The sequence below is a fragment of the Oryx dammah genome, unplaced genomic scaffold (genome assembly GCF_014754425.2).
Source record: "Oryx dammah isolate SB20612 unplaced genomic scaffold, SCBI_Odam_1.1 HiC_scaffold_11, whole genome shotgun sequence".
Lineage (NCBI taxonomy): Eukaryota > Metazoa > Chordata > Mammalia > Artiodactyla > Bovidae > Oryx > Oryx dammah.
In genome coordinates this window covers 30,774,364-30,800,823 of record NW_024070195.1, presented here as the reverse complement: position 1 = coordinate 30,800,823, position 26,460 = coordinate 30,774,364, and the positions used below count along the sequence as shown (strand labels likewise).

The 26,460-nt window shown below is 43.9% G+C and overlaps 1 protein-coding gene across 7 annotated transcripts in view; it reads right to left on the bottom strand.

Annotated features, from left to right (window-relative positions):
- ADGRF5 (adhesion G protein-coupled receptor F5) overlaps positions 1–26,460 on the bottom strand; it is a 113,269-nt gene that overhangs the window by 25,682 nt on the left and 61,127 nt on the right. For 4 of the 7 annotated variants that reach the window (XM_040249511.1, XM_040249515.1, XM_040249510.1 and 1 more), the window contains exons 3-9: positions 21,101–21,155; positions 10,697–10,867; positions 8,271–8,447; positions 8,034–8,143; positions 5,466–5,524; positions 4,092–4,237; positions 864–1,085 (exon numbers count right to left, since the gene is read on the bottom strand). In XM_040249511.1, the coding sequence (XP_040105445.1) occupies positions 864–1,085; positions 4,092–4,237; positions 5,466–5,524; positions 8,034–8,143; positions 8,271–8,447; positions 10,697–10,867; positions 21,101–21,155 (940 nt within the window). The remainder of the gene's footprint in view (positions 1–863; positions 1,086–4,091; positions 4,238–5,465; positions 5,525–8,033; positions 8,144–8,270; positions 8,448–10,696; positions 10,868–21,100; positions 21,156–26,460) is intronic. The other 3 variants (XM_040249513.1, XM_040249512.1, XM_040249517.1) reach the window with 1 other exon arrangement.

The window sequence follows — 26,460 nt, the reverse complement described above, 5'->3', positions numbered from 1 at the left end:
CAGGAGGTATTGAAGGTTGAAGGAGATATTTCTGATGCCACAAGGTGAGGAGTAGAGAGATGTTCTAAGAAAAAAGCAGAAATCTGCGTCCTTGCTGGTAAGAAAAAAATGTGTGGGGATGCTTCAGAGGTACAAAGGGAAGATGGGAAAACCTTGGAGAATCAGAAGAGCGTGGACCATTTTGGCATCCTATTTAACTCTGTGGCAAAGTCAGAGTCAACAAACACCCGATAGAATCCGTGCGTCTGCAGTCCAGTTTCTCATTCAGAGAAAATGAGATGCCTCTGTTGACATCTGGATTATAGTGATGCTATTAAATTTTAGAATGTCAGGTGTAAGAGTTATGCTTCCGTGGTTGCTGGGGAAGAACAGGTGGGAGGGATTACAACAGAGAAGAAGAAAACTTGGGGAGAGCAGTGATGAATATGCTCACTGTCTTGATTATGGTGATAGTTGCACAGGTATACACACATGCCAAAACTTATTAAACTATATGTCAAAATTATACATGCATGTTATAATTTAAATTATAAATGTAAGCATATTAAGTTTACATATGTACAGCTTATTCTATGTCAATTCTACCTCAACAAAGCTCTTCTCATATTTTAAAAAAATGTTAAAAAAAGAAACCTGCTTTTTTGTCTTAGGTTCCAGCTCATAAGCTTCGGTGAATGTGGAAAATTATATTTGTCTCCCCAGGCTAAATTTACTTGGCTCATTCACCATGGGATTAATTTTCAGTTGTGAAAATTTGAGCTTCTTTTTGAAGAGGAAAAGGCTGTCTACACACACTACCACAGTTTGATTCTTTCTTAGCCCTTCATTCCTTTCCTTGCCCCAGTTGCTGGATGGCAACCCACCCATGTAAACCCGAGTGATGTTGTGGATAATAAGGCGCGACACGGAGGTCATGTTGTTGAGCATGGAGGTGTAGATGGAGACTTCAGTGCTGTTCTGGATGTCGAGGCCCGTTTCCACGTGCATCCAGGACACATTGGTGGAAAAAACTTCATTCTCACACATCAGGGTTACTGTATCTCCTTCAAAGATGATTTCTGGTGTGATGGAGAATTTCGTTTCATCTGGAAACCCAAGCAAAAGCTATTAGGATCCCAAAGCAAATGAATGGAATTAATGCTACTCCCCAGTGCTACCCCCAAGATGTCTCCATGGTGATGAATGACGCAGTGTGTTCCCCACACTCCTTCCCTGGACAGCTGGGACTGAGGGCCCAGGAGTGATCGAGCCAGCTATTAGGGACACGGTTCCTAACTTGGGATCTTTGCACACTTAAGAGTTGTCAATGATGCTAATGGGGATCCCGAATCTATTTTCAGTGTTTCAAATAGTCTGTCACAGATGCAAAGAACTTGTATTTTCTTGTGGTTGCCAAGGGGAAGGAGAATAGGGGAGGGATGGATTGGGAGGTTGGGATTAGCAGATACAAACTATTATATCTAGGTTGGATAAACAGCAAAGTTTTATCGTATAGCACAGGGAACTATAAACCATAGTCAAAAAGAATATGAAAAAGAACATACAAATATAACTATAGATAATTGAACCACTTTGCTGTACAGCAGAAATCAACACATTGTAAATCAACTATACTTCAATAAAATTTATAAAATAAAAACGTAAAAAAAAATTTCTAATAGTCTGGTAGAAAATTGCACATTTTCTTATGAAAAAGTCACACCAACTAACTTAAACATCAAGTTTCTTTGCCCCTGATTTGAGAAATATCAACTGTTTGTTACTGATAATTGATACCTCACGCTGACTGAAAGCTCTGTCTTGTGCCTTTGATAAATTAAAAGTGGGAAAACCAATTATTTTTTACAATAAAGTGTGCTTGGGAAATAAGACATTTTTTAAAGACCTAACACCGATGGGCCTATAAAAGTGGCAGCTTTATGGACACACAGATCTGAATTTGAATTCCGATTCTGAGCCAGGCATAGCTGTGTGGCACTGGGGAGCTTGCTGAGTATCTCTGAGCCTTGGCTTCCTTGTCTGGAAAACAGGAGCAGTGAGAGCTATCTTGGTGGGGGGTGACTTGGAGGGATAGTAGCTATTCTTATTGGTTTCACAGTAAACTTCTAGAGAAAAGTGGCATTAAGTCATTTCACAGACAGAAATAAAAACACAGTACTTGCTATTTGGGGGCTTTTATGGCTTATATAACATACAGGTTTTCCCTCTAAGCTGAGCTATGTTTTTCATGAATTCCATGTATTGAGAAAATCTAAGGCGCTGAAGAATAAGGTTCTGGGAAACATCTTTTGGATGGTTCTTTATGCTCAGGCCGCACCCTGTTCTTACTGTAAAGTGAAAGTGAAAGTCAGTCAGTCGTGTTGGACCGTTTGCGACCCCATGGACTATACAGTCTATGGAATTCTCCAGGCCAGAACACTGGAGTGGGTAGCCTTTCCCTTCTCCAGGGGATCTTCCCAACCCAGGGATCGAACCCAGGCCTCCCGCATTGCAGGCAGATTCTTAACCAGCTGAGCCACAAGGGAAGCCCGTTCATACTGTAAACATGGGACTAAAATACCATAGAATTAATTTGGGGTGCTATGATATTCAGAATAACCAGGTATCTAAATATCTCTTGCCACATTTTTCAGGTTCCTGAATAAAATAAGATTTCAGAGCATCACAGTCAACTATTCAGAAGCAAAGCCACCTGTGCATATTTCATATAGTGACCTGAGGCATGCAAAATGATGTTATTTACCAGGTGGCCTTGAGCAAGTCATTTACCCTGAGGGTGATTTGCTCTCAATTTGTCCCACCCTCTCCTTCCCGAATGATAGGATGTCTAAAAATATTAGCAGTGAATGTAAAGAGATAGAGTATGAATCCATTGTAAGGATGGTCTCACTCCTGAGAAGAGGTGCCTTTCCTTCCAGCTGTGCCTGCAACAGTCCCGTCAGTGCCGTCCCCATGGTGGGCTGTGTTGTTCCAAAGAGGAGTCCCCTTCAGTCATGAACCATGGGCCTGAGTTACACACAACAGCTGCCAGTCATCGCTTGCTCATCACATCTCTGCTCAGTTGACTCCCCTTGCTTTCCCCCAGGTAACAGTAGATCCACCCACCTAGTTACACAACAGAGCCCAACTCTATACCCCATTTGGAAAATGAAGGAGGGCATCTAAAATGCCAGGACTCTTACCACTGCTACATGTGATCTGAAACTGGTTCTCAAATCTCCCCTGCAGCAGAATCATCTGGAGGGCTTGCCAAAATACAGGTTGGCCCGGGTTGGTCTGGGGTGACCCCCAGAATTTGCTTTTCTAACAAGCTCCCAGATGGTGCAAATGCTGCTGGTGAGGCCACGCTTTGAGAACTATTGCTCCAAAGTAACAATGCACTGGTCAATATCAGTGCATCTCATAAATACCTCCCCCCTCCACCGTCACAATGTTAATTCTACTTCTGGGGAGGTTTTGGGTCTGTCAACCCTAATATTCATTGGAAGGACTGATGCTAAAGCTGAAGCTCCAATACTTTGGCCACCTGATGTGAAGAGTCGACTCACTGGAAAAGACCCTGATGCCGGGAAATATTGAGGGCAGAAGGAGAAGCCGGAGACAGAGGATGTGATGGTTGGATGGTATCACTGACTCAATGGACATGAGTTTGAGCAAGCTCTGGGAGATAGTGAAGGATGGGAAAGCCTGATGTGCTATAGTCCATGGGGTCACAAAGAATCAGATGTGACTGAGTGACAGAACAGCAACAACCATCACAATGTTAGTTCTCCTTTTTGAATGTTTTGAGTCTGTTAATTAAAAAAGAAAAAAAAAATCCGTAAACCCAGACGGCTGTGTGGCCAGACGGCTCTGTGGCCTTGTAAAATCTCTCCCTGCTGGGACCCTCCACACCTGCTGCCACCCAAAGGAGGTGCCAAAGTGGCTGATGGTGGGGAGAAGGCACAAAACCTGTATGCCAGGAACCGGAGAGTTTCTCTCCACAGAGGAAGTTGGCATGTGACTTCTCAGGCTTACACATCGTGATAAATACTGTTACCATATCTAAGTAGAATGTACACACAGGAAGAACGCAGCAATAGTCTACTTACTGCTGTAAGTACCCTGAAAAGAATTGTTGTCCACCTTGTAGGTCTGATTGAGGTTCTGTGTGACTTTCTCGTTCGCTTTATGCATTAACGCAGGTGATGCTGTTGTTGTTGTTGTGATTTCGTACGTCACAACCACACTTCCAGGCCTAGATGGAGACCACTCAGTTCAGTAGAAGCAGTAAGTAACCTGGAAGAGTCTAGATCCTTATAGTTTGTTTGCATAAGAAAGCAAAATGGCAGGAAGAGCTTGGGGACCTTTTTCTTTGAGAGTCCACTGAAATCCACTTATTCCTAAGCTCTAGTTGAAAGACTGAGGCAGGGTTCAAACACTCAAATGTCTGCAGACAGGTAACATAAATGGCCAGAATAGCCAGATGGGGTGGAGTGAATTGAATCCCACAAGTGGTCAAAGGGTATTAACTGCAAGGTAGAGACTGTTGGCACACAGCCAAGCTGACCCAGGGTTACCAGTTATGCTGAATATCCAGTGAAGTCAAAATCCTCAATGCTTCTGGAAACATTCTTAATTTTTCAATTGGCAAGTGACTTTTTGAAACACTGGGCAAACATACTCAGGGCTGTCAGGGCACCTAACTCCACGGGGAGGCATTACACGGTGTTGTGCAACGTGATAGCCATGGCTGGCTAATTTTCTAAAATAAAGGCATATTTGGGACTTCCCTGGTGTCCAGGGGCTGAGACTCCATGCTCCCAATGCAGGGGCTTGGGTTTTGATCCCTGTTCAGGGAACTAGATCCCACATGCTGCAACTAAAGATTTCATGTGCCGCAACTAAGACCTGGCACAGCCAAATAAATAAATGTTAAAAAAAAATAAAATAAGGGCATCATTGAATGACATTATTTCACTTTTGTATTTCTGACCTTCTAGATGCCACATCTTTGTTTGCAAAATTCACGCATGCATAGGATAACACAAATCTTTTTTTCTCACCTTCCCTCTAGATAGGTATATCTCTAAGGTGTGAGCTAGTGTTCTCATTATTTCCTTCCCCTTTAAGCCCTGGAAATCTGGCATTTTCTTCACCTCTATCAAACTGTTCCCATTGGGCATCCCAGACAGTGCTCCTCTAACAGGCTTTTGCCTTTTCACTGACCTTTTGGTATCTGCCATTGGATGCGTGCATGCACTAAGTTGCTTCAGTTGTGTCCGACTATGGATGGTAGCCTGCTAGGCTCCTTTGTCCATGGGATTCTCCAGGTGAGAATACTGGAGTGAGTTGCCAAGCCATCCTCCAGAGGATTTTCCCACCCAGGGGTCAAACCCATGTCGCCTGCGGCTCCTGCCTTGCAGGCGGATTCTTTACCACTGAGCCCTCCACTGGATAAAATTACCCTATTATAGCATTCTTACCTGAATCCTGTCACCGTCACCAATTTGAAGCCTGGTAAAATACTGTAACCCTTCCAGAACTGGAAAATAAAGCAAGACAAGTACCATTAATCAAGGTCCACTGAAAGATACGTCAAATGATTGGAAACAGAATAAAAAGTGTGCATTTCTTATTGTGTGTGCATGCTCGGTCACTTCTGATGTGTCCAGGCAAGCATACTGGAGTGGGTTGCCACGCCCTCCTTCAGGAGATCGTCCCATCCCAGGGACTGAACACGTGTCTCCTGTGTCTAGTGAATTGAAGGTGGATTTTTTACCCACTGAGCCACCAGGGAAGCCCGTATTTCTTATCTCCTTCGGTAAAATGCTCTCTGTATATTTTGCTAAGTGGCTGAATAAGCGCTAGCTTTGTCAGATCTTTGGAGAAGTAATTTCTATTTACCTAGGTCATTCTGGGTTCTCCAGGAAGCAAACGCCAGAGTAAATGTGCAAAAATATTGACTTAGGGAGGCTCCCTGGTGGCTCAGTAGTAATCCACCTGCCAATGCAGGACACATGGATTCAATCCCTGGTCTGGGAAGATCCCACATGCCTCAAGGAAACCAAGCCCGAGACGCACAGCTACTGAGCTCACATGCTGCAACTACTGAAGCCCACTTGCCCTCGAGTCTCTGCTCTGCAAAAGAGACGCCACTGCAATTAGAAGCCCCTGCATCACAAGAAGAGCAGCCCCACTCACTAAACTAGAGCAAGCTCATGCAGCAATGAAGACCCAGCACAACCACACACAAATTTTAAAAAAAAAAAGACTTAGGGAAATGCCTAGAGGAAAGCATTGAGGAGGCATCAGGGAAGGCAGACAGAGCCAGCAGACCCAAGTGAAACTGAACAGGAGGGGGGTGGGGTTAGATGAAATCATCTAGACTGAGCCTAGAAGTACAGTCCAGCCTTCAATGGAGTCAGGTGTTTGTTAGACAGATCTGCCCTGCTCATTCACTGGTAGTGGGCAGCAGTTGGGAGCCACAGTCAATTTACATTTCCTGCAGCTGGAAATCTACGAGGTGTCTTCTTGTGACCAATACACTGCCCTGTTCATCACTAAACATATCACAGCTTTGGTTGAGCCAAAGTGGTTTTTACTGATGTTTTTAACTCCACTTTGTTTCCCTGAATTCCAACTCCGCAGGAGATTCTATTTGAATCAAGTTACATTTACAGGGTAGATTACACCTGCAAAGTGCTGTGTTAGGGAGCTGGATGGGCAGAATCAAACAATTAATATGTTACTGTCTTTTTTCCTCAAAAGTATACTATGTTGTGTGATATGTGTAGCGTGACTCGTGTGCGTGAGGAGGATTCTCATGCTGTGCAGAACTATCACATGCCTGATATACAAATCGGATATCCGAGACCTCTCCTGTATCAGCATTGCATCATGGCACCGATAACCAATATTAACCCCTACTTGACTGGGGTAAGCGGAAGGCTGCTCCTGGTTTGAGGCAGGCAGTTGGCTGCCTGGAGAGTTAAGGGGAGTCATTTACATCAGTCTACCTATAGCAATTTGTACCATACCCAGTTGAGAAGCTCTATTCCAAATGAGTGGATTCAGCCAAAGTATTTAGGTTTAGATGAATTAATCCAATGTAAAGCACTTAGAATAGTGTCTGGCACACATTTTACATTGAGGAAATACTCTAACACGAGCAGATGTTCATATGCATACATAATTTTTCATATTCTTTTCTATTATGGTTGATCACAGGATACTGAATATAATTCCCTATGCTACCCAGCGGGACCTTGTTTTTTTTCCATTCTATGTATAATAGTTTACATCCACTGACCCCAAACTCCCAGTCTTTTCCGCCACTCCCCCTTGGGAGCAAGTCTGTGCTCTGGATCTGTGAGTCTGTTTCTGGTATGTGGAATCTGAAATATGACACAGATAAACCTATCTACCTAAGTAAATTTAAATCTGCCTTAAGTGTGAATGCTTAAGGACGTCTAGTATCGAGTGGTGTGGAATCTTCTATGTCAGACTTAACTGGTCTGCACAAAAGATGTTAGGGGTTTCATCAGTGTGGTGTGTAAAAATGAATAGAAATGCACCATCTGATACTTCTAGACCAAGGCTTTGGACCTTTGAACAGGTTTTAGTGAGTTAATGCCACCAAATTTTATCTGAATCAATTCTATTCTGGGAAGAATTTCCACCTATATGTCAAGATGATGTCAAAGATGGTAGATCAAGATGATACCAAGGTCAAGATGGTGTCAAAATGGTCAAGATGATGCCAAAAGTCAAGATGAAGCCAAAGAGATCAAGATGATGTCAAAGGTCAAGATGATGTCAAAGGTCAAGGTAATGTCATGAGTCAAGATGATATCAGGTCAAGAAGTCAAAACATCCTCTGAACACAGTATGATTTGAGCAGTTCTTAAATCATCATCCCAGAGGTATAGAAATTATTTCAACATAAGCTTCATGAATTCTGACAGATTCAAGCAAACAACCCACTGTAAATGCAATAGATTCAGCTTAGCTCAGAGTTTGTTGGTGAAGAGACTCCTGGGACCACAACCTACCGCTGTTTCCAGGTCAGTCTTGTAGGACTTATACAGGGCAGAGGAAGAGTTCCTGAGATCTTCTTGAAAGCCCACATTGAGTCTGACCGACATTCTCAGGATGACATCTGCTAAGAACACGGGGCCATATTTTAAAAATCCCATGTTAGCACCGTGCACACAGAACAGAGACACATTTTCTTGAGTTGAAAGCAAATGGGCCCTCAACAAACCAACATTCGATGAGCAGTTACTTACCTCCCTGGAGCTGGCAAAAATGTCCCTTGGGCGGCAGTCCCTTAAGGCAATGGCAGTGACGCCCTGCAGAGGAACCATTATGTCCCTGACAAGTGAGATTGTGGAGGCAACGTTCCTGAGGCCACTCATAGCCTGTCTCACAGGAGCACCAGATTTCATTTCCGTTAGGTCTGCAGACTGTCATCAACCAGAACAGTGAGGAGAAAAAAATGTGTAATTTATAGATTACAAGTACTTATGCTTGTAGGAAATCCTAACGCCACTCCGTATTGCCCTTCTGGGAAGTTCAGTGGCTCTGCGTGAGGTTCTCATAATTCCCATACATATCACCTTTCGTGAGGCATGGCCATCTAAAAGAGGGCAATGCCAGCTATCCCAGCCACTGCCTACAGTGATAAGGTGGTAAACAGATTCTCGGACTTTGAGTATATGGCAGCCAACCTGTAAGATGGCCCCAGCCATCCCTGCCTCTGCGTACCCACACCCTTTTATAGATTCCTTCTGGCTTAGTGCTAAACAATCCACCTGCCAATGAAGAAGACACAGGTTCAACCCCTGAGTTGGAAAGATCCCCTGGAGAAGGGAATGGCTACCCACTCCAGTATTCTTACCTGGGAAATCCCATGGGCAGAGGAGCCTAGTGGGCTATAGTCCATGGGGTTGCAAAAGAGTTGGACACGACTTAGTGACTAAACAGCAATAATAACTCATATTATGCTAGGATTGTTCTGGGTGACCGATAGTATACAGCAGAAGTGGTGCTATATCACTTCTGAAATTGAGTTCTAAAAGACAATGTGGCTTCCCTCTTGCTTACATGTGCTCGCTCTCTCTCTCCCTCTGATCCCTTGGTCTGAGGGAAGCCAGCTGCATTGACGAGGACATGTCACAGAGAGGCCCATGATTAGGAACTGAGGTCTCCAGCCAACAGGAGCTGAGGATCTACCAGCAACCACATACGTGAGTGTGGAAGCGGTTTTCCAGCCCCAGTTGAGTCTTCAGATGACTGCAACTCAGGCTGACAGCTTGACTACAGCCTCACAAGAGGCCCTGAGCCGGAGCCATCCAGCTGAGCTCTTCCTGGATTTCTGGCCTTCAGAAACTGTGCAGCATGATAAATGTTTGCTGCTTTTATTTGTTTGCTTGCTTTGGCTGCACCATGTGGCTTATGGGATCTTAGTTTCCCAACCAGGCATCAAACCCAGGCTCTTGGCAGTGAAAGCACAGAGTCCTAACCACTGGACTGCCAGGGAATCCTGAGTTTGTTGTTTTAAGATGCTAAGTTTTGGGGAAGCAATAGATAACAAATATAGAATATAATTCTAAATTTGTGCCTTTTATATTCAAGCCAGATGTGAACAGCCCAAGCAGACTCTAATCCCATTGAAAACTGACATTGAAAAATGCTCTGAAGACTTTGAGGTTATATCTAAAACTGGACTAACACCATATTCCTGGGAATTCTGCAGGCGGGCATCAAGGCAAAGGCCCACAGGATGACTTTCCAAAGCAAGAACTGTTGCTGAAATAGGAGCGACACCCAAGTCCCCTGGAATCCTTGGGCACTGCTGCTGTCCTGCGAGCCAGCAGCAGACAGGGTGAAGTGGGAACAGGGAAGTCGAGGCTGCCAGTGAGTGTGGTGGGCACTGGTAATTCGAAGGAAACCAACGAGACCCTCTTGGTCAAAAATCTCTCTCTTACTGACCTGAAATCCCACTGCTAAAGCCTTCTTGGTTGTTTTGTTTTGTTGGTGCTGTCTTCATTTGCTTGTTTTTGAGATCGATGTTGGGGTGGGATTTGAATACCTTTGGACTCCCACGTGAAAAATGAATATGCCTTAAGAGGATGGCAAAAGTGACCATCCCCAGACCACCTACCACATTCCAGGTATTGTTTAGTGTTTGACACACATTGTCCAGCCTTCAAAATACTCAGTTTTGTGTACTAGGATTTAAAATGCCTTTCATATAACTGATAAAAACCTACTGAATAGCACAAGGAACTCTATTCAATACTCTGTCATGATCTATATGGGAGAGGAATCTAAAAATGAATAGATATATGTGTATATGTAACTGACTCGCTTTGCTGTACAGTGGGAACTAACACAATATTGCAAATCAACCATACTTCAATAAAACATTAATTAAAAATACCTTTTTTGAAAGGATCATAACATAAGCTGTTGGAAGCATGGAAGGGGGAGACATAGAAAAGAGGGGTGGAGGAAATTTGGGGTGCTAAGATATAAATATTGGGTCAGTAAGTCTCCTCACCCACACATCCCATTGCCTCCTGTCTGGGGTTCACTCTTCCCAGGCTGCTCCCCTCCACACCCTATATCCCCCTCTAACAGTAAGCAGCCCAGAGTAGTTTCTTCTGATTAACTCAATCCTCCTCTTTCAAGCAATAGGCCTTTTACTCACCTGTTGACACCTCGATGCTCAAAATGTCAGTAGCTAGGTCAGTGTCATTCCCTTGAATTGGAAAACTGAGGTTGTTCAAGTAAGCTTTAACAGGCTCCAGGAAGGAGGCATTTTCAAAACTGATCTCAACATCGACGGTGAACTCTTGAGCTGCAGGGTTGCTTACAGCAACTGGAAAGAAAGCAGACAAAGGCTGTGAGCACTTACCATGTGGGGAGGAGCGAGAACAGATGGACATTTTAGAACTTACAGCCAATGAAACTTAGGAGTTTAGGATGAGCATATACACACTACTATGTATAAAGTAGATAACCAACAAGGACTACCATATAATACTATTTGCATAACTACCCATAGCATGGGGAACTCTACTCAGTACTCTGTAATAACATAGAGGGGGAAAGAGTCTGAAAAAGAATGGATATAGGTATATGTATAACTGAATCACTCTGCTGTACACCTGAAATTAACACAACACTGAAGATCAACTATACGCCAATATAAAATAAAACATTTTTTAAAAGCCAGCGATGGAGACACGTGGATGCCTGACACATCACCCTTTAAGAAGTTCTAATAAACATTTTTATTTTACGTTTGTTTACTGAGAAAGAAAAGTTTGTTTACTGATCACCACCAAGTCTTCCCTTCATGGGCTTCCTCTCTATGACTTTGCTATTTAGAGGAGAAATGAAATAGATCTAACTGGTATCAGCACCGTGGTCTCCAGGCATTTGAGAGCTTCACAGACCACGATGAGGACTTGTCCATCCTCTCCATTCTCATAACCCCTTTTGATGTCCAAGGCTGTGTGAGAACAGACTCTAATGAGATAAGAATAGAAGCAGGGAGACCCACCAGGGGGACTTGGCAACTGTCTAGGCAATCAAAGCCAGGGTTCTGACTCTCCAGAATGAGTCAATACATTCCTGACACCATGAAGTGGTCATGCACGTGTTTTGAGAGCTCAAGGATGCACGGTCTGAAGAAGACCTCTGGAAAAAGCCATCTAGTTAATTCCGTTTATTCTTAGCCTGTGCAAGAAGTGTGGACTCTTTGTTCTCACTCTGTATCTCCTGTGTCCAGAACATGATAGACACTCGACAAAAGCGAAATTGGCAAATTGGAAAGTAAAATAAAAGAGACCTTCAGCAATTCATTGTTTTTCCAAATTGTCTCCAAATTGGTTGCCTGGATGGCATTCTAGATGCGTCTGCTTCCCACACCAGGCAAGCCAGACAATAGATCTATCGGAAGGTGCCCGTGTAGTTTCCACTATGACATCACATCTGGGCCACTGGCTGTAAGTGTCTTAAGGGCAGAAACTGCTTATTTCACTTCTCATGGCCTTACCCACTCCATCTGGCATGGAGCCCAGCACATAATAAATTCATGTCCAGTAGATTCTTGTTAAACCTGTGATTTCTGAGTTGAGTCTCAGATTCACATTTATGTCATAGATAGAATCTTTGGTTCACTCTTGGCTGAAATACATAACTGGAGCTGAAGCCATGGGCTTAGTTAGTAGCTAATGCAGAGCCTTTGGAGAATAGGAGAATCTTTTTATACAGATGCCTTGAGAAGGCAAGTTGTGGCTTATTTTATTTTGCTGGTCAAGTAAGGAAAAGATTAATGAATACTTGTAAAATTTTTCCTTTTATAATATAAGTAAAATCTGCAAAAATGTAAAATCTGGAAGTATAATATGTCATATATATGACTATATATATTTAAAATGATAATATATATGATATATAAAATATATAATATATAAATATACATGATATGTTATATATAAATCTAAAACCTTAACATTAAAATTTATATTTGTTTTCTAAAAGGGCAAAGAATTTCTCTCATAATATTGTAAGATTTGTTTTAAATATTCCAAGGATTATTTATGTGCAAACCTAAAATGAAATACATTTACTATGGGAAACTCCAACTGATAAACGTTTACTGCAGAAAATGGTAGTATTTGTCTATTTAGAGGTGTAAACTCTTTTTTTCTAGGAGTTTGGTTTTACTTATCAACCTTGTTGAGAATTATTTCATTTTGGCATTCATCAACTTGCTGTAATTAACTCAAACCTTTAAAGATGTCTGTGCATATTTTCTTAAAATTACGAATGCCTCTCAAGCTATGTTTCCTCCATATCAACATGTATTTACAAGTAGAACACAGTGACTTTTAAAACCTAGAATGGAATCTCAGTCTGTCATGATACTATGGCATATCTTGAAGTTTCCTGTTTTCTTTCTGATTTGCAAATGATTCTATGATGAAAAGCAAGCTTCCTGGAAGGACTGCTAATCTTCTCCTGAGCTATCCTAACCTGTATGTTGTCTTCTATGAACGTTTGCAATGGTGGCTGCATGATATTTACAAGGTCTGTTTGAGAGTACATTCTTTTTCCTGGAAGGTAATGCAGCAATGTTTATACTTTGCAGAGGATTCAGAAGCTCCAGGATCCTCTTTGGTGTGGTCAGTCTACTCCCCTCCTATGAATGAATGTAAACAGGATTTCCTGGACACTAGCTGCTTTTGTGATAAGTGAGGTCAGTAACAATCCCGCATCACCCACTTCATCACCTGCATCTTTGCCTCCCAGGGTCTGATCCCAGCATGATCTCCATGTCTGCCTGAAGGCAGTGTAATCCATCCCTGAGCCCACCTTTCTCTACATGCTCGGAGAACAAGCATGTACTTGAAAAGCACATGGTAATTCCTGGATGTCATTCCCCACTGAAACCAAGGTAGTTCTTCTGCTGAGACCCCTACAAGGAGCTGAGCCAGAAGCCTAAAATACTACTAAGAGGGGACTTTCCTGATGGTCAAGTGGTTAAGAGTCCGCCTTGCAATGCAGGGGATGTGGGTTCGATTCCTGGTCTGGGAACTAAGATCCCACATGCCACAGAGTAACCAAGTCTGTGCCACAGTTAGAGAGTCTCTGTGCCACCAAGAAAGATCCTACATGACTCAAGAAGATCCCATGTGCCACAGCTAAGACTCGACACAGCCAAATAAATAAATATTTAAATACATAAATGTGAAAATAAAGGAATAATAAAATAAGCTCTCTGAAAGTATATCCCAATGAGGACTGTTCCTGTGACTTTAGTGAGTTACAGTCTATGGCATTTGTGTCAGTTTTCTTTTTTGCCTTGCTGAGCAGCATGTAGGATCTTGGTTCCCTGAGCAGGGATTGAACCTGTGCCCCCTGCAGTGGGAGCACGATGTTTTAACAACTGGGCTGCCAGGGAAGTCCCTGTGCAAGTAATCACTAAAGCACAAGCCTCTGAGACCCTCTTCTCCTCATCCATATTTTATGTTCTTGACAACTTCTAAGGGAATTTCAGAATAACCCTCAGCCTGAGCAGTGATTCTCCAGAGACTGATAAGGATGGGGAAATTTTAATAGAGAAATGTCTTCTTGAATATGGTCAGTTCTTCAAACAGGCTCAAGAACTCAGGCATAGTAACTCAGAAAGCTGTGTACAGGCTGGTCCTTGAGAATCATCTATTCCAGTGGTCCCCACCCCTGGCTGATGATCACCACAGGTAGGGAATTCTACACACAAATACTTTGGAGCCTCAACTCAGGTGAGTCAAGGCAGAATCTTTATCAGTTAGGTCCAGAAATCTATAGCCTGGGCTGAAGAAGATGCCCTTCCTAATTTAGGTCATTTCTCCCCGTCTAGAGTATCATTGTGCTGTGGGCAAAAAGAACATGGAAACACCACTGGGCCTCCAGTCCCTGCAATGCCCTAGGGAGAGTACCTGAATTTAAGCGAGGAAGCCCAGATGCTCAGGATCAGCATGACTGCAGAGGGTGGGGTCAGGAGGCATGATTTGGGGTCAAAAGACCACTCTCTGTCCTCTGCCTCCTCCAAACCTAAGGACTTCCGAGCTTGGGACAGCGAAGCTGGTGGTCTTGCCAAGGCTACAAGGGACCCAGGAGGAACACGACCGTGCCTCTGCTCTGTAAGTGTACATTTTAGATGCCCTTCTGTGCTCTTCACCTGCCTCTGGGCCACCTGATTCCAGACAGTTCAGTGTGTTTTGTCTCGAGCTCCTTCACCCTGGCATGTTTGTCTGAATTCTCACAGACTCTCTGATGTCCCAGTGGAAGGCAGACCATCAGTGTCACAGATGCAGGCCTCTCGTCGGCCCTGGGAGGCACAAACCAGCCAGGATTTCCCCTCTCCTTCCCCATAAATCACTGCCCGCCACACAGCACTTATCTTAAAGAGATGTTTCTGGAAAGTTGGCCACAAACTGTGACACACAGTTCTGGGTCTTAATCACAGCTGTTTAAGCCAACGATGCGATTTTTGCCTGACCACTTCACTGGGAATTATGGCTCCTTCAGAAGTGAGAGACGAAGTCAATGCATAAACCAACCTCCCACCTGCAAGAGAACGAGCCTGCTGACTTCGCCCAGGAAAAACGGGTTCGCTCTGGTTTTCTCTTGACCAACAGGGACCATGCCTCTTTATTATGGACGATTTGGCTCTCTGGTTTCTCCCCCTTAGTCCTGTAGCAGGTAAATATTAAAAGCTACCTGTTCTGCTTGTTTCCTGACATGTTCTAGTAGGTAGCAGTCTGGCAGCATCGTCTGGCTCTACTATACCATTGTCAGTGGAGAATCAAAGATCCTGGTTCTCCCTTTAGCCTTTAGAAAGGTTTGTTCACACAGCGGAAAACTGCCAGAACCCCAGGGGCAGATGCGGATGGGGTGGGGTGGGGAGGGTGGACAGCACTATGGCTTAAAACATTGGGCTGTGAGGTCTAAAGAAAAGAGTCAATTCTAGTCGCTTGTTATACACCCAAATAATCAAAGTCAGCACCATATAAAGTGGTGATAGTTCCCCTTACTCAATAAAACTGCTCTGAGAATCACAGCTACATAACCTTCCTCTAAATATGCTAGCGAGATCTCAGTTTCCTCCTGCAATATATGCACAAGAAAAAGCCCCAGACCACCATCAGTCTCCTGGAATTCCCTCTGCCTGGAGCTCCCTCCTCCCTCCCTTCTTCTGCTCCTTCTTCCAGGCCTCAACCTGGTCACTCTTTGAGCCCACGGGTGCTCACTGACCCGAGGACTCACAGAATCAAGGCACTGTGAAATTGAGTATTTTAAAGATCATCTTGGGCAACTACTCTTCAGATGACCTTTATAAACACTCCTGTCAAGTACTTATTAGATTGGCTTGAATACTTTGCATGACGTCAAACTCACCTCCATGTAAGTGGTGCAACCCATCATTAGTCAGTTCTGTTAGTAACTTACATCTAGTTCAGACCTATTTCTCTATAGATGCTCCTACTTCCTTGGCGGTAGCTTTGCCTTTTGCAGACTCCCAGTGTGTGATGACTCTGCTTGCCATATTACAAATTTTGAATTTAACTTTGGTCAGTGTATACCCTATCCTCATAAACAGATCAAAAGTTGACAGCCTGCAGTCAGTGAGTTCTATGTTCTTGGTGCCCAAAAGGCATTCAATAAATACATACTAAATACATGTTGGAGATAATTTTTTGCTAAAAAACAAAACACACCATAACATGGAACCTCACAGGCAAGAGCCAGAAACACACGTTGAAAACTATGACTTGTAACTATGAACTTGGACTTGGAGCCAGAGCTGAAGTAAATGTCCTCTTACCTGGGAGGCTACTGAACTCTGTGAGCCAAGTTTTAGTTGTTTGTAAACTAGAAGCACTATTTTCTCTGCTCAATTGTTGCTAAGGAGTTGAGGTATGAAGACCCCTAACAAAGTGGCATATAGTAGCCACTTTGAAACAGAGTGTAGAAATAATAATGATCATAATAAGGATTACCATTTATGCAGATGTCTGCTGGCAGGTCAACAAAACCTCTGATTCTATTCTAATCAGATCTCCCTTTTGAGCTAGGGAAGCAAACAAACAGGCAGAGAACACCAGCACTGCTTTCTCCTTACTTTGCCACCACCACTGCTGCCTCAGAGCCCGAAATGCCACAAGTTATCATACGGAAGATGAATGCCAGGAAAACCTGCAAATCTCTTCCCCAGCCTGGAGAAGGCACTGCATTTCCTGAATCCAGATCAAAAAGAGCCAGCACACCTAGACTGCAGATCGGCAGAAAGTTCAGGATTTCCAGGCTGGCAGCTGGCAACCCAACCTGGTAGGAACCTCGCTCTCTCTGAACAGGCACAAAGACAGAAGTGCCTCCAGCTAGGGGTCAGGACATCCTGGGGCTCCCTTTCTCCCAGTGTCTTCTTCCACCAGCTGTTTCTTCTGAAGCCAAAGAGGAATCAGTGTGGACTCTTCAGTCCAGGACCCGAGCCGCATTCCCAGTTAACCTCAGAAATCTGGCTTGGGGAACTTGACAGCTGATGTTGAGGATACATTTGTATTATTTCCAACCAACAAGAAACTTTTTTTTAGAAAATACTTTTAAGTCAGTCCATCCAGGCACTTTAGTTATTTGTTTGTTTTTGGCTGCATGTGCAATCTTAGTTCCCAACCAGGGATGGAACCCACGCTCCCTGCAGTGGAAGCACGAAGCCCTAACCGCTAGTCCCCCAGGGAAGTCCCAAGAAACTTCTGCTTTCAATCCCCTGAAAAGATTGCCATAAAGACTAAGTTTCCAGCTGACTGGCATGTTTCCAAAATAAGATTTTCATTCCAGCTCCGGCTTCTGCTTATAGCCTCCACCTTGCAGTTACCCAGGTCTGTGTCTTCCCTGTTGCCCCTAAGCCAAGCCTGTCCCCAGGTCTTTTTGACTCATTTCTCAAAGTGTCTTTCACAAGTGTTCCCTGGGTCCCTTTCCTAGGCCATTCTGGAGACCTGGCCCACGATGGTCAGCACCGCTGAGCATCCTTGCTGGTCTCCCAGCACTGACTTCCCCTAATTCCTTCAGCCATAACCATCTGGCAAATTTTCACTTCCATTGGCCTCCGCCAGTTCTCTCTCTGCGAGCCTCCCAGCTGGTATGGAATCCACGTCCTGGTGGATCTGAGGCAGAGTTCTGAATACTCTGACCAGTGCTTTTCTCTCTCTGCTCCTCAGGAACCACTCTGCTCTAACAGGAAGTATTATGCTATTCTTGTCTCTGGCCTCTGGGTTTTTGTGCAGGCTCTTCCTTAACAGAGTTTCGAAAGAATTTTCCTAAAATGCTAATGTCATGACATCCTTCCTTCTGCCTTCAGGAGTTATATGAAATCTTCTCTGCACCAAGTGTATAGTTTGGGCTCTTTCAGACACAATATTTTTATGAAAAATCAATTAAATTTGTTTTAATTAAAAAAACATTAAAACAAACAAAACAAGTACCCTCTAGATAATGCTATTAATATTGAACTATATGTACTAAATGTTATTTAATTCTCTCAACACCTGTATAGTAATAATATATTTGGAGATTTGTATGCGGGTTTCCAAGGTGGCGCAGTTGGTAAAGAATCTGCCTGACAATGCAAGAGACACAAGAGACGCAGTTTCGTTCCCTGGGTCGGGAAGATCCCCTGGAGTAGGAAAAGTAACCTGCTCCAGTATTCCTCCCTGGAAAATTCCATGGACAGAGGAGCCTGGTGAGCTACAGTCCATGGGATTGCAAAGAGTTGGACACGATTGCGTGGCAAAGCATGCATATATTTGTGTGTATGTATCTATATGTGGGTTTGGGTATGTGTGATAGATTTTTGATACATAATAGGTGATAGAGGAGGAAGTCTATAGCTCAGAAAAAATGCGAGTATTGATCCTCTCTTGAAAGGTGATTTCTATCTCAAAACTTAAAGCTCTAAATATTTGGTCCAATACCTCAAAAGAAAATTTCTTTTAAGAATTATTTCTCTTGAAACCTCTGTTTGCCTCTGTTTGGTATTAAGGCTCCAGAACACAGACATTCCTGTGTGGCCTTTGTTAGATTTAACATTCCTGTTGCTTTCCTAGTTTTCCTGGGGTGCGATGCTCTTAACCGCAGCTTACATCCTGAGTATCCGTGACCTAGTGCCTGGGACTTTCCATGATCAGTTCTTGCTTCAGTGATTTGTAAAAGTAGCAAAGCCAAACCAACTGTTGCAGGTGATGAGCTGAGTCATTAACACTTCCAAAATGACTCCAGAGGCCCAAGAGCGCACAGGACCACATATTTAAAAAAAAACAGAAAACATCTTCTCATGGTGATTTATCATTGCCATGATCATTTTTAATGAAAGGGTGTCTGGAAAAACTGTGGAATGTCAAATTCCTAGACGTGGAAGTGGTTTCCTTCCTGATGGCTGACCTCGCAGGCTGTCACCAAAGGTCACGAATAGTTGGGAAGTGCAGGAAGATGTTACTCTTCCAGCTGTGGGGGTCACCAACCATCCCTGAGGAAGCTGGGACTCAACACAGGTGGTTTGATTTTAGGAAGAGAAGTCTTTCAAAATATTTGACTGGGGACCTCGTTGGCCCTGTTGCTATCATGGGGATGGGAGGGTTCAAGGGGTTGTCGGGGATGGAGTAGAGATGATGATACTTGTTTTAAAGCACAGGAAGTACAGTCTGCAGGGTAGACCAGTGGTCCCCACCCTTTTTGGCAACAGGGATTGGCTTCTTGGAAGACAATTTTTCCATGGACTAGGGTGGGGAGGGGAGGTTGATTTTGGAATGATTCAAGCACATTACATTTATTGTGCACTTGACTTCTCTGATGGCTCAGATGGTAAAGAATCTGTCTGCAAAGCAGGAGACATGGGTTCACTCCCTGGGTTGGGAAGATCCTCTGGAGAAAGGAATGGCACCCCATTCCAATCTTCTTGCCTGGAGAATCCCATGGACAGAGGAGCCTGGGTGTTTACAGTCCATGGGGTCACAAAGAGCTGGACATGACTGAACAACTAACACTTTCACTTTTTTCTTGATTTTTATTATTGTTACATCAGCTCCACCTCAGATCATCAGGCATTAGATCCTGGAGGCTGGAGACCCCTGCTGTGGATCACTTCAGGGAAAGCAAGGAGGAGGGTGAGTGAGAATCCCACAGGGATATAAAACCAGGCTGAAACAGAAAAGAAAGGGAAGGAAGGGAAGGGAAGGAGAGAAGAACAACAGTATAAACTTTCGGTGAGCTTTTTGATAGTTTATTAACAATGTGGTCGAATTCTCATTTCAGGCACTGGGTAACAGTGGGACCTGGTTATAGCCTATGAAGGGTCTACCAGATACCTCTATCCTGCGCTCTGGGCAAGCTTGCTCTCTCTGGCAGCCTAATGTCTCTTTCCTACCACAAGATTGAACAGATCAAGTCACGATTTCATCACTGTGCTGCAAGTTAAGAAGTTTCTAGATGGTTGGTCTAGCCACAAAGCCAGCAGACTCCTAGCGAAAAGGGACACAGATTCTGAATTCACACAAGTGGCTATGACAGAGACACTCCTTCTCTTTATTTGTTCACTGGTCTGTTGAGACATTGGGCTACTGGCCAGGCTACAGAGAGGAAGAGGGTTCAAGAGGGCTCATGTCTCCTGGGAGTGGCAAACAGGAAGCTAAAGAACTGCAATGCATTGGGATAGATGTTGGGCCATGAGGATGTGTCATGGATAATGGGAACCCAGGAAAACAGCCCTCCTTGTCTGGTGAAATTGATGGAAGAGCTTCCAAGACACGAATCCATATGAACTGATTCCCCAGACAAGCAAAGGGGGCGTGTGGGTGGGATGCTGACTCTGTGACTCTCGCAGATACAGAGATATATGAGAGGATGATCAGATTTATGCAGGGAAATGACAGCATCCAGTTGATGCTATCACAAGATTGTTGTGATGGAAGGAGGATCTGGTCCTTGGAAAATGCAGCCTCCAGACAGAACCACCTGCCCCAGGTCTCCCACGGGGGAGGGGACACCGAGGCTCCTCATGCAGGGGCTCACAGCTCTCACCTGCCCCCAACCCTCCAAAAGGCAGAGCCCTGTGTTTCCCAGACCTCTTCTTTGGAATTTAGTGGGGAAATTGGAATGGGAAACAGAGGAGGACTTGGGTTTAGTGGTTAAATTGATCCATGAGATTAACTGAGGAGTGAGAGGAGCCAAGATTAAAAGAAAAAGGAAAAAAAAAAGAGGCGAGGCTGCTGGGTTGAGAGAAGAGAAGCAGGCTTTTGGTGGTGCTACAGGGCTGTTGGGGGAAGGGCCATGGGGTAACCTTCGGGATCTGAGGAGCGGTGATGGGACAGGACACTTGGATAGAAGGTGTTGATAAGATCCCTTTAATGTCATTTGACAGAGAATGGAGTGCCTTTGCAGTTACTTCTAGAAACTGAATCCTGGGGTGCTTGGAGACCGAATCATGTAGATCCCAGTGTTTCAAAACGTTACAACACATGCTGTTTGATGGGACCTACTAGAAAAGATGGTCAAGGAAATGTTTACATACCAGCTCGTTTTGGTCTTACTGGGTCCTCCTCCATTAGCTCATGTTCATGGAGAAGCTGAAAGAACATTATAGAAAATAGTCAGTGAGTGTTAGCAATGTCTTTTCATGATGGTTTTCTGCTCACACGCCCAGGAATGTTCAAGCTGAGCATAGGGCTGCGGCTCTGGATTAATACCTCGTGCCCTGTGAATGGTGGGCCACCAGCAATGGGAGGGTAGGGAAGATGCAATGGATTGGCCTCTGGGATATGACCTTGGCATTGATGTTTTATAGACCAGTCACTAGATCCAGAAGCGGAAGAAATCAGCCTGAGTTTCTCAGGGTTCCTGCAGCTTGAGGCCTGTCAAGAAATATAAATTATGCTGTGCTCTGTTGCACTGGGGCTTGAATCCTGAGTCATTCAGGCGGCACTTCAGATGAGTCTCACAACCTCTCTTCTGCACTCACTCAGCCTGTCCCCACCCCAGTATTTCTGTGGCCTTGGGTCGCATATTTAGGTTATGCATGTTTAGAAATTATTTTCTCCTTCTCTAGCCCTTTTACTCCTAGATGGTTTTATGATGGCTTTTTGGGTCAAGGGCTTTGAGACCCAGCTGTAGAGCCAGACTGCTAGGGTAAAGAGCAGTGCCCCTTACTCGCCTGTGATCTTGAAGAAGTTATTTAGTCTCTTTGAGCCTCAGTTTTCATTTCTGTAAAATGGAATAATAGTGCCGACCTCATAGAATTGTTATGAGAGTTAAGCCAACTGCAATGTGGAATATACTAAGCTCTTAAAAACATTAGTTATATCATATAGTATGTTCATCTCCAAGGCAAACCGTTCAATATCACAGTTATCCAAGTCTATGCCCCAACCAGTAACGCTGAAGAAGCTGAAGTTGAATGGTTTTATGAAGACCTACAAGACCTTTTAGAACTAACACCCTAAAAAGATGTCCTTTTCATTATAGAGGACTGGAATGCTAAAGTAGGAAGTCAAGAAACACCTGGAGTAACAGGCAAATTTGGCCTTGGAATGCGGAATGAAGCAGGGCAAAGACTAATAGAGTTTTGCCAAGAAAATGCACTGGTCATAACAAACACCCTCTTCCAACAACACAAGAGAAGACTCTACACATGGACATCAGCAGATGGTCAACACCGAAATCAGATTAATTATATTCTTTGCAGCCAAAGATGGAGAAGCTCTATACAGTCAACAAAAACAAGACCAGGAGCTGACTGTGGCTCAGATCATGAACTCCTTATTGCCAAATTCAGACTCAAATTGAAGTAAGTAGGGAAAACCGCTAGACCATTCAGGTATGACCTCAATCAAATCCCTTATGATTATACAGTGGAAGTGAGAAATAGATTTAAGGGCCTAGATCTGAAAGATAGAGTGCCTGATGAACTATGGAATGAGGTTCATGACACTGTACAGGAGACAGGGATCAAGACCATCCCCATGGAAAAGAAATGCAAAAAAGCAAAATGGCTGTCTGAGGAGGCCTTACAAATAGCTGTGAAAAGAAGAGAGGCGAAAAGCAAAGGAGAAAAGGAAAGATATAAGCATCTGAATGCAGAGTGCCAAAGAATAGCAAGAAGAGATAAGAAAGCCTTCTTCAGCGATCAATGCAAAGAAATAGAGGAAAACAAGAGAATGGGAAAGACTCAAGATCTCTTCAAGAAAATTAGAGATAGCAAGGGAACATTTCATGCAAAGATGGGCTCGATAAAGCACAGAAATGGTCTGGACCTAACAGAAGAAGAAATTAAGAAGAGGTGGCAAGAATACACAGAAGAACTGTACAAAAAAGATCTTCACGACCCAGATAATCATGATGATGGGATCACTAATCTAGAGCCAGACATCTTGGAATGTGAAGTCAAGTGGGCCTTAGAAAGCATCACTATGAACAAAGCTAGTGGAGGTGATAGAATTCCAGTTGAGCTATTTCAAATCCTGAAAGATGATGCTGTGAAAGTGCTGCACTCAATATGCCAGCAAATTTGGAAAACTCAGCAGTGGCCACAGGACTGGAAAAGGTCAGTTTTCATTCCAATTCCAAAGAAAGGCAATGCCAAAGAATGCTCAGACTACCACACAATTGCACTCATCTCACATGCTAGTAAAGTAATGCTCAAAATTCTCCAAGCCAAGCTTCAGCAATACGTGAACCGTGAACTCCCTGATGTTCAAGCTGGTTTTAGAAAAGGCAGAGGAACCAGAGATCAAATTGCCAACATTCGCTGGATCATGGAAAAAGCAAAAGAGTTTCAGAAAAACATCTATTTCTGCTTTATTGACTATGCCAAAGCCTTTGATTGTGTGGATCACAATAAACTGTGGAAAATTCTGAAAGAGATGGGAATACCAGACCACCTAACCTGCCTCTTGAGAAATCTGTATGCAGGTCAGGAAGCAACAGTTAGAACTGGACATGGAACAACAGACTGGTTCCAAATAGGAAAAGGAGTACGTCAAGACTGTATATTGTCACCCTGCTTATTTAACTTCTATGCAGAGTACATCATGAGAAACGCTGGACTGGAAGAAACACAAGCTGGAATCAAGATTGCCGCGAGAAATCTCAATAACCTCAGATACGCAGATGACACCACCCTTATGGCAGAAAGTGAAGAGGAGCTAAAAGGCCTCTTGATGAAAGTGAAAGAGGAAAGTGAAAAAGTTGGCTTAAAGCTCAACATTCAGAAAACAAAGATCATGGCATCCGGTCCCATCACTTCATGGGAAATAGATGGGGAAACAGTGGAAACAGTGTCAGACTTTATTTTTTTGGGCTCCAAAATCACTGCAGATGGTGACTGCAGCCATGAAATTAAAAGATGTTTACTCCTTGGAAGAAAAGTTATGACCAACCCAGATAGTATATTCAAAAGCAGAGACATTACTTTGCCGACTAAGGTCCGTCTAGTCAAGGCTATAGTTTTTCCAGTGGTCATGTATGGAATGTGAGAGTTGGACTGTGAGGAAGGCTGAGTGCCGAAGAATTGATGCTTTTGAACTGTGGTATTGGAGAAGACTCTTGAGAGTCCCTTGGACTGCAAGGAGATCCAACCAGTCCATTCTGAAGGAGATCAACCCTGGGATTTCTTTGGAAGGAATGATGCTGAAGCTGAAGCTCCAATACTTTTTACACCTCATGTGAAGAGTTGACTCATTGGAAAAGACCCTGATGCTGGGAGGGACTGAGGGCATGAGGAGAAGAGGACGACAGAGGATGAGATGGCTGGATGGCATTACTGACTAGATGGACGTGGGTCTGAGTGAACTCCAGGAGTTGGTGATGGAGAGGGAGGCCTGGAGTGCTGCAATTCATGGGGTCGCAAAGAGTCGGACACGACTGAGCGACTGAACTGAACTGATAGTATGATAGTTAAGAGTTAAGTACTCTGCAGACATTGCTTCAAATCTTAGCTCTTCCATAAAATGGCTGTGTGACCTTGAGCAAGTTACTTAACCTTTCTGTGCCTCAGTACTCACCTGTAGTATACAGATACAAATAGTTTGCCTCATGAGGTTGTTGTGAGGAGCAAATGATTCATCAATGTAGAACACTAGAATAGCTTAATGACATAGTAATTGCTGTTCTGGGACACGGCATCACACTTTTCTGGGGCACCATTCACACAGAACACGCCCTGCCCCCCAACTGCATAAACCACTTGCTTCATCTCCATAAAGCTCATCTACTGTCAACATGGGCTTCTTTAAGAACTGACATTGACTGGCTTTGCTGCTGGGCTCACTGCCAGCTCTGTAGCTTATAACCTCACCTTGACCTGATATGGGGCTCCTACCTCATCCTTGCCTCCAAGTGTTTTCCTACGATGAGTTTCCCAACCCTAATTTCCTTTAAGTCTCAGTGGAGGAGCCAGATAACCCCCGCCTCCTTGAACTCCCATCACCCCCCGCCACCGTTACCAGAGAGCACCACCTGAGACAGAGCTTGTTTTGCCCTCCATGGTCTCTGCCATTTTTTCCTAGTTATCTCCCATCTTAACGATATCAAGAAGAATAATTCCTAAGACATCTTCAACACCCGGTGCCAGGCACTGTTAAGTGCTTGGTGTGTGCTTGTTTATTTTATCCTCATGACAATCTAAGGTGTAGATACTGTTATCATCTGCATTTCACAGATGAGAAAACACAGGCACAGAGAGATCAAATAACTTGCCTAAGGTCACATGTCCTTGAAATGGCAGAGTCAGGACTCAAACCCAGCTAACCTTCTTCCTAAGTCTACACTTATGCACACAGGCACAGCATCATCTTACCAGGTGATATCCTGGGAAAGCATGGGGAAACTGGGTTCCTCTCGGTGACCCCGTCTCTCTTAACCAGTACTTCGTCTTTTTCTCTATGGCCTCTTCCACCCCTGCCTTCTTTTCAGCGACTAGTATTAATGTCCACAGGAAATGTGAAGGGACCTGAGAGTCCACAAATGTTCTTGAAGACGTGAACAGGGGAATGATGATTGATATTTGGGATGTGCAAGCTCAGGCGCTGCCTCCTTTGTTGTGAGGTTATCTCAGCTCTACCGAGATGTGAACGGACCGAGAAATAACAAAGTCAATGTATAGGGCTGGTTCCTGCCCGACTTCCCTGGGAGCCTGCTCTGGCGCTGAGCCTGGGCAGAAGGAAAGGTTCTTTGGTTGTCTTCCTGCCTCCATCCTCCCTGGGACTCTGGGGAGGTAGGGGGAGCCACCAGGAAGCTTTCTCTGTTCACTCTTTGTGGGCTTGCTGCAGGGGGACTCAGCCCAGGAGAAGGTGACTACCGGAGGTCACCTTTGGGAAGCAGGCCAAGGTTTCATTTCCTCCATTTTCCAGGGGTCGCTAGAGAATTAATGACTTGCCACTGGCAACTGTGGATTAAAATCAAGGTACAGTTCAGTTCTCTCTTGTAAAGTACTTCTAATCTTCATGAGCATGAGACTCCTCTCCCTTCCCTCCCCCAATCAGATTTAGCAGGTCTCAGATAGGGTAAAGAAAACTGCTTTTTTTAATCAGCACATCCCTGGAGAGGAGGCCAGTTTTTGAGAACCTCTGCTCTTTAACTACTTCTTGAATCTTCATGGTGATTGTCTGAAACTTTCATGGAATACCTCTAATTAAGTGCTGCTTCCACATAGCTGTCACCTACTGGCTCCCTTGTTCAGCAAGGATTCACAGCTTTTTATGAGAATAACTGACTTTTGATTTTAAACCCTGTAATCACTGAGTTGCTTGCTTTTTTGGAAGGAAAGCTATGAAAAACCTAGACGGTGTATTAAAAAGCAAAGATATCACTTGGCTGACAAAGGTCCGTACAGTTAAAGCTATGGTCTTTCCAGTAGTCATATATAAATGTGAGAGT